Source organism: Morone saxatilis, unplaced genomic scaffold (assembly GCF_004916995.1).
Source record: "Morone saxatilis isolate NCDOM2014 unplaced genomic scaffold, NCSU_SB_2.0 Contig23, whole genome shotgun sequence".
NCBI lineage: Eukaryota > Metazoa > Chordata > Actinopteri > Moronidae > Morone > Morone saxatilis.
This window is the reverse complement of record NW_023339796.1, coordinates 7,063,818-7,071,542: the sequence shown is the minus strand read 5'-3', so window position 1 is coordinate 7,071,542 and position 7,725 is coordinate 7,063,818. Positions and strand designations below refer to the sequence as shown.

Below are 7,725 nucleotides of genomic sequence, written 5' to 3'. Positions count from 1 at the left end.
ACAAGGGAGCTGGTTATGGCTGCAGATTTCACGGTACGGATGGTCTGTGTGAATGCGGAGAAGCCGAAGGCTCAGGAGTTGGTTGCAGACATATGGACGCGAGCATTAAAAATTAGGTCTGCACATCAACTCTCCCGACCATGACAGGATTGACGTAACAAAACGGGGAAACCTTTTGCACAACTCAAAATCCGGCCCTTGGCGCTTTGTTCACACTTGCGGGGGCGCTCACATTGAAGGAAAATACCGAGAACCTGGGGTCTGGAATTTCAGGACCTCACATATTGGATTAGGTGCCACCACCATAAAATCAATGACTCTTGATAAAAAATAAGATCTGGGCTGGGTTTGAGTGTTTCAGCATTACTAAAACATAAGCTCTGGAGAAGTCCTGGCACGTCTGACCTGGTCACTTGACCCCACCCCCCAAAAAAAATCAGATTTGGGCCACTTTTGCCTGCAGTCTGAACGTGGTCTTAGTGAAGGTAGTACACGCCCACCGGTCTCAGTCACTTATAACCAGCTGTTGGATTCCGAGCCACCAGGGGGCGTCGTTCCTGCACACACTCATCACTGCTTCGCCGGGCGGGATTTCCGCAATAATATCAAGTATGGCGAAGACATACGACTATTTGTTTAAATTACTGTTAATCGGCGACTCCGGTGTCGGGAAGACCTGTGTCCTGTTCAGGTTTTCAGAAGACGCCTTCAACTCCACGTTTATCTCAACTATAGGTACGCTGTTTTTATTAAATGTTAAAATATGTCTTTCTCTCTGTTTACAATACGCCAATGGGCTGTGTGCGAGACTCCGTCTACTCGCTGGAATGCTCGCGTCTGGAAGTAGTTTCTCTTTGTCGTCAATATAGATTATGTTGTTATTTCGCGTATCGTGGATGTGTTTAACTTGTTCAGAAGAGATGACAAGGGGGAAACGCCGTTACCTGTGTGTTTTGCATGAGGCTAATGTATGATTAGAAATGTTTGTGTCATGCCGGTTAGCTGTTGGCCGATTAGCTCTAAGGTTAGCCACTAGGCCCCGTGTACATCCTGGTAAGACACCGGAAAGCCTCATATGTAGCGCGCTATATCGTATTAATTTAAGCCTTATAAAAGCGCCGTTTTTCTTTCACGCACATGTTACTATCGCATTTCTTGACAAGAAGTCGAGTCGCCTTTTATTCTCAGTCTAAAAGTTCCTTTTTTTTATTTTTATTGTTGGCTGACACTGACAGGTATACCAAGCTAGGAAGCTAACTTAACGTTATGATTGACATTTCATGATCCTTCTTTATCCCTGCAGGCATTGATTTCAAGATTAGGACAATAGAGCTTGACGGCAAGAAGATAAAGTTACAGATATGGTAAGTTTATCTTAATTCTTTTTTTTTTTTAATGCAGGACATGTGTGACATTGTGGCCGTGTTTTATCAATATTTGGCTGATGAAGTATAAATGGGACACACTTTATTTAAGGCAAGGTGCACACAGGTCGTACTGTGAATTATTATTATTATTATTATTAAGTAGTTATATTTTTTAAATGTGATGCAAAAAATGATTGTAATTTAGTTTATTTAACTTTAAGTATCATATTTATAGGTTGTGTAGCTTATACAGTACAATGAATGTAATGCCTTCCTCTCTATTGGCCAAAGCTTTATTCCTCCCGGCTGTACTAACATGTCAGAAAATGTCCAAAACCAATATCCAAACCTCCCAAACCTCCTTACCTACAGACCTGTCCTACTTTATGGAGGCTTTCTTTCATGAGCTATTGAAGCATTCATCTTAAAGGCATTTCATATGTATTTTTAAACTTTCTAATATATGACATTTTGACATGGTAACAATTCTGGTGTTTTTTATTTTATTTGCAGGGATACGGCCGGCCAGGAGCGCTTCCGAACAATCACAACAGCCTACTACAGAGGAGCAATGGTGGGTGCCTTTTCAGACGAATGTAACATAAACCCACGTTTCTGGCTCAAGCTCTGTTGACGCTGTTAACATTTACTCTTCTTTACAGGGCATCATGCTTGTCTACGACATCACCAACGAGAAGTCTTTTGAAAATATCAAGAACTGGATAAGGAACATAGAGGAGGTAGTTACTGGCCCAAATAGACTCTCCTTTACACACTTGCTGTCTCTTCAAGTTTGTGGTGCATTGTTGTTATTAAATTTGTCTTCTCTTGATCCAGCATGCATCAGCTGATGTTGAGAAGATGGTCCTTGGCAACAAGTGTGACATCAATGACAAGCGGCAGGTGTCCAAAGACAGGGGGGAGAAGGTGAGAATGTTGGCATTGGGTTATATTTTATAATCATTTACACTGGTATTTAAAGTAAAATGTGTTAACAGACTTGCTAAAATGTAATTTAAATGTAATTTTCTCACGTTTTCTTTCAGCTTGCGTTAGAGTATGGGATAAAGTTCATGGAGACGAGTGCAAAGGCCAACATCAATGTGGAAAATGTAAGCAGCCACTTACCCTCCTCATTATAACATGTTTAACAGATAATATGTCGTCACTGTGATACAAACGTGTACATTTGTTCTGGTTCACAGGCATTTTTGACACTCGCCAGAGACATCAAATCAAAAATGGACACAAAATTGGTAAGAACTCTTTTTATAATACAACCTAGTATTTCACATTGTGAGAAAATTATCTAATAATGACTTTTCAGCAGCTCTTAAATATTTCATAATTTAAAACATGTTATTCAGGTTTCAAACTTCTCACAATCAATAGCAGTGTGACTCTGATTGTGGAAAAGTAGATGAGGAGTTGAGTGCATAGAAAGTTAGTGAATCACATAAAAGCAGCCACTGAGGCAACAGGTCTGAACAGTTCTACATGACATTATTTGACATGTTTGCAGGAGGGCAACACACCACAGGGAAGCAGTCATGGAGTCAAGATCTCAGAGCCTCAGAAAAAGACCAGCTTCTTCCGCTGTAGCCTACTCTGAGGACCGAGGCCTTCGACACTGGCTGCCAGCTGGCTGGACAAAAATGGACTGTGCTTGCTCTTAGCACTTCCTTCCTCTTCCTTCTTTCTACCCATCCATGGCCTGCCCTCCCCCCCTCCAGTCCACACAAACCATTATATTCCCAGTAAGCCGAAGACTTCCCTTCTTCTCTTCCTCTTCGGAAAGCTTCCAATGGTGCATCTCTTCCATTTTAAAGAGATCTGTTGTTTTCATGGGTCAGAGTGCTTGGCTGGTCGAGGACTCAACCAGGAGCATTTTCCAGATGTTCCTTATCACACAAAAGACAGGCTCTTACTTCTGATGTTTAGTCTCTTTGTACTGCGCACTTAAATTTCACACAGCCGGTAGCACAACCGAGGATGAGAAATCATTACGTTAATGTCAACGTTTTGGGATTGCAAATACAGACATGATATCTAGATCTATTTTTATTAGTGCTCTTTCCCCCTTGAAGTTATAAATGTCAACTAGAGACTGAAAGGCTTGAACTTGGGTGAAACAGAGTTGCACATGCTTTCATTTTCATTTCAGCAGTTGAGTGAGTCATATCACAGATAAGGCAGTCAAGGATCAGAGAGGAACTGGATGTGAGTTCTGCTCTTAGCATGCAGTCCTTGACAATCATTTGATGTGACTAGAAATGCGTGTTTCATCTTGCACCGATCAGTACTCACTGCCTCCAACGCTTTTTTCTTTTTCTTTTAACATTTTCTGCAATAGCTTTCAGGTGCTTGAAGGCATGGCAACACAAAACTTAAAAATGCATACAACAAACAGAATTTGTTCCTCTGAGGTTTAGTTCTGTCATCAAATTATCAGCAAGACACTGGTGTGGTGTTTCCTGTCGTAACCTGCAAGAGAGGACATTGTGGTGCGAAAGTGAAAATTTGCAAACGCTGCACTATTACCCATTTGTAGGTGTTAAATAATCCTCCACAAAAAGTACAGTCCAATAAAATGGGGCTGCAATTAACTGTTATAATGAATTATTATGCCACTTTTTTCTTGATTCATTGTTTGGTCTATTAAACATCTGAAAATAGGGGAAAATGCCTGTTTCCTAAAGTCTAAAGTGGCCTCTTCAAATATCTTGTTTCGTCCAAAACCTGTAAACATCAATTAACGATCGAATAAGAAAAAGAAAACCAGCAAATCCTCACACTTGAGGAGCTGGTTAACTAGTATTTCTGCTTTAAAATTGACTTAAAATGATTCCTACTTCGATGAATTTAAAGTGTTGCCTTTTTATTTTGATGTGAAGGTGTTGTAGCAGCTCTGATTCACAGTTAAGCTAAATGACGTCTCCGGTTATTCGATCAGCAATTAAAAAGTCAAAATGAAGTTTCGCACTGTAAGCCCCCTCTCCTGCTATCCATGCAGCTCTCCTTGCACTTTACCAGTAAGTCGTGTTTTGTGTGTAGTCTGTGCCAAGTGATAGTTTTGCAATACGATTACTTACTTATAATTGTTTTGATCTATTGAGTCTTGGTAGTATAATGGGCATAATTTTACTACACCTACTTATAAATGACTTGATCTCCTTTGCTATGTCACTGCTAGTGATCCACTGTCCTGGTATCAGTTCACTGAAAAACATTGCCCTAATGTACTTTAATGGCTATATATACATATATATTTACAAAAAGGAAAAAGAATTTGCAAGCCTCTGTTTCTATGCTACCGCCCTGCCAAATTGTAGTTTAAAAGTGATTTTTCTTTCTTGGCTTATCACATGAACACTGGCTTGACGTAAACTGAAAGGTGGTCCTGTTAGTATTATTGTATATTGTATCATGTTTGTGTTTGATTGTGGCCCTTTAGTTTGACAGCTAGGTGGCGCCAGAGGCACAGTATGCATTATATGTGACCACCTGAACTCAAATTTTAATCAGTATTTAATTAAGAATGCAAGCCACAGTGAACTAGACGTGTGCAGTCTGAACATGTACCCACTGTTTAACATTGATGTTGAGTCTCAATCTATTTCCATTGTTCCTCGTGTTTCCCTACTGCATTTGTTACTAGTCTGAAAATCAGACTCCTATATGCACAATATCAAAGGGAGGATCTGCTTTTGCTTGCCTGCACCTTGTTTTTTGCTTTGTTTTTTTATGTTTATTTTTTAATATCAAATAATTTGGGACCTCATAACTACCATAGCCATTTGTCTTAACCGCTGATACTCAGTTCTGTCATAGGTGAGCTATGCATTGTGAATCTTGGACCTGTGCATATTTCTGTAATGTAATTTTCAGACATACTTGTAGACCTGTACAGTTGAATGTATGGGCTTTGTTTTTTGTTCTTTTTGTTTTGTGTTATTCACTGAGCCAAAAACTCATGCTCACACACATGCTCTTGTTTGTAGAAATGGCATTGCTACATCAGCGCGAGTGAAACTTGTAATGATGGCGAGATAAAGTAGGAAGAGTCTGGATGTTGAAGGTTGTTGGAGGTAGTGCTGTTTTGTCTCATTCGAGTCATGCTGTAGCTTTAAGTCAAACAGAAACATAGGAAGCAGACGTTTGTGGGAATCAAGCTGTATCATTTCCAGCTCAAATGATACTCCCTCTTTTTTGATTTTGTTTTTAAATCATATCCTTTTCTTAAGATTCCTATCATGTTATAATATACTGTACATCCCTTTTTACAGCCATATTTTCATTCCATCGATTTGTGAAGTATACAGGGAGAATAATACATTTTGAAAGAAAAAAAAAGTGGGAAAAAAAATACCATTGTAAATATCACATTGAAAAAAAAAAGAGATCTACTTAAATTGTACTGTACTTTCTAAACCCATATGAAAATGTATCTACAATTTGTAGATATGTGTACTTTTGATTTAATAAAATGAGATTATAAAACTTCACATTCACTGTCTTTTTATTGGCTGACTGTCAGATGACCCCTGTGCTCCCACAATGAGCTTTCATGACAAATGGCTCTCCTTTTATTGGCCCACTATGACCCACTGGAATATTCTGGCATGTGTTTCTTTTATAGTCTGGTGTAACTGAACCCCTTTAGATACAAAACACAAATCTACTGTTGATGGTCATAACTAATGAGCCTTGGCTTGATGGATTGGTTGATGCCACCACCTGCTGATAGACCTACAGTCACACCAGGACTGCTGCTATTTCTACATTTGCAGTAATATAAGAAAAACAGAGTATGTTGGTACAAGTCACACAAATCCAACCTGTTAATAATGTTACAATGAAAGATGAGAATTCAGATTTACTTACCGTATTTACTCTGGATGCTAAATGTTTGATCTCTGATGATGATCAGAATGTTTTTGGTTACAGATTTTCTTTTTACAAAATATAACACAAAAAGCAAAAAACTAGACATTGACAATATGAGTTGTGGTTTTTGGTTGAGATGTCAGGATTCCTCCACTTTCCAGATACCCTGCAGTATCACAAGTCCATCCTTATGTGCTGTTTCCAATTAAGAAATGCACGATTGCTTCATTTCTTTATATCCTTATGTGGAAGGTGCTGTGAACAGAAATTAAATTAGTTCTGCTTTGTAAGTAAAGATAGGAGATAAGTGGACATAAAATTACAATCATTGATAAATGAGGTAGGTGGGTTTACTCTTCATTATATCTTACGTAAATGGTTCTAATTGGCCTACCTGAGGAAGTCTGGAGCTCGAACAATCATGTGCTGGAAGTCCTCCAGTGACAGACGTCCGTCGTTGTCCAGGTCAGTCTCATCAATCACCTTCTCACACACCATCCTCACCTCGTCTTCTGTCAGCTCATTACGGGTCAGTTTGTTCAGCGTCTTCTCCAGGTCCGACTTGCAGATGAAATCATCGTTGTTGAAGTCTTGCAGAAAATGGAAGAGAAGGAGATATCTAGAGGTGAAATGATTGGTTGGTTGTTTGATTAGTCATGCAGCTGTTTGGATTATCAATCTTTTATTTTCAAACAAAAAATACACAAATTCATTGTTTTCTGCGTCTCAAATGTTTGAGTGTTTGCTGGTTTTCTTTGAATTCTATGATATAAAACTTGGGCTTTCAGGAAATTGTGAAGGACCTTTTTCTGTCATTTAATGGACCAAACAATTTAATAAACAGATTAATAGATAATAAAGATAAATAAAATTGCATAAATCATTTGTTTTACCTGTAATTGTATTGTCAAGGTGGAAACTGCAATGTTATTAGCACATTAAACTACTATATTGATGTATGATTAAAGCATTGACTACATTTTTTAAGGCTTAAATATCCACCCAACACACCCAGTCCTTCATTAAAGAGTTCACTACAGCTGTCTGAGCCTCATCAGTCTTGCTCATCATAACACAACCATGCTTCTACAGTATGCCACCTTCCTTGTTTTTTTTCTCCTCTATTGGTCTGAATAATTAATGAGAAGTTTCCTTGACCCATGACCATGGCAATGTGTATGTAACTTCTTCATCTGTCAGCGTTTGTTAATTAGGGGGGACCCTGTTGCTGAGCACACACTGGGCTTTGACAAGCTCTTTGCCTCTATAATGGGCTGGTTAATCATTTATAACATCCCATGCACCATCCGTCATGCTTACAGCTCCAAAGCCTGTCACAATGCTCCCTTTTCATATACTACTGGTATTAAAACTTGGGAAGATATTAACTCATTTTTAGGATTTTAATGATTTTGCTGAATAGAAGTGCATGTTTACACTCTGTAGTTACATGTTAACCCTAATTTACTGT

General features: G+C 38.8%; 2 protein-coding genes across 3 annotated transcripts in view; one reads left to right on the top strand and one right to left on the bottom strand.

Annotated features, from left to right (window-relative positions):
- Nucleotides 1–566: 566 nt before the first annotated feature.
- Nucleotides 567–5,872, top strand: LOC118334537 (ras-related protein Rab-8A). Its single transcript, XM_035670464.1, has 8 exons — nt 567–735; nt 1,304–1,364; nt 1,881–1,941; nt 2,030–2,107; nt 2,205–2,294; nt 2,414–2,479; nt 2,573–2,623; nt 2,890–5,872. Exons 1-8 carry the CDS (start codon nt 612–614, stop codon nt 2,977–2,979), a joined length of 621 nt encoding a protein of 206 aa, XP_035526357.1. The 5' UTR covers nt 567–611; the 3' UTR covers nt 2,980–5,872.
- Nucleotides 5,873–6,487: 615 nt separating this feature from the next.
- The window catches only part of cib3 (calcium and integrin binding family member 3), a 3,484-nt gene continuing 2,246 nt past the window's right edge, over nt 6,488–7,725 (bottom strand). For both annotated transcript variants that reach the window (XM_035671280.1, XM_035671281.1), the window contains 2 exons: nt 6,649–6,844; nt 6,488–6,509 (listed from right to left, as the gene is read on the bottom strand). In XM_035671280.1, coding sequence (XP_035527173.1) covers nt 6,488–6,509; nt 6,649–6,844 — 218 coding nt within the window. The remainder of the gene's footprint in view (nt 6,510–6,648; nt 6,845–7,725) is intronic.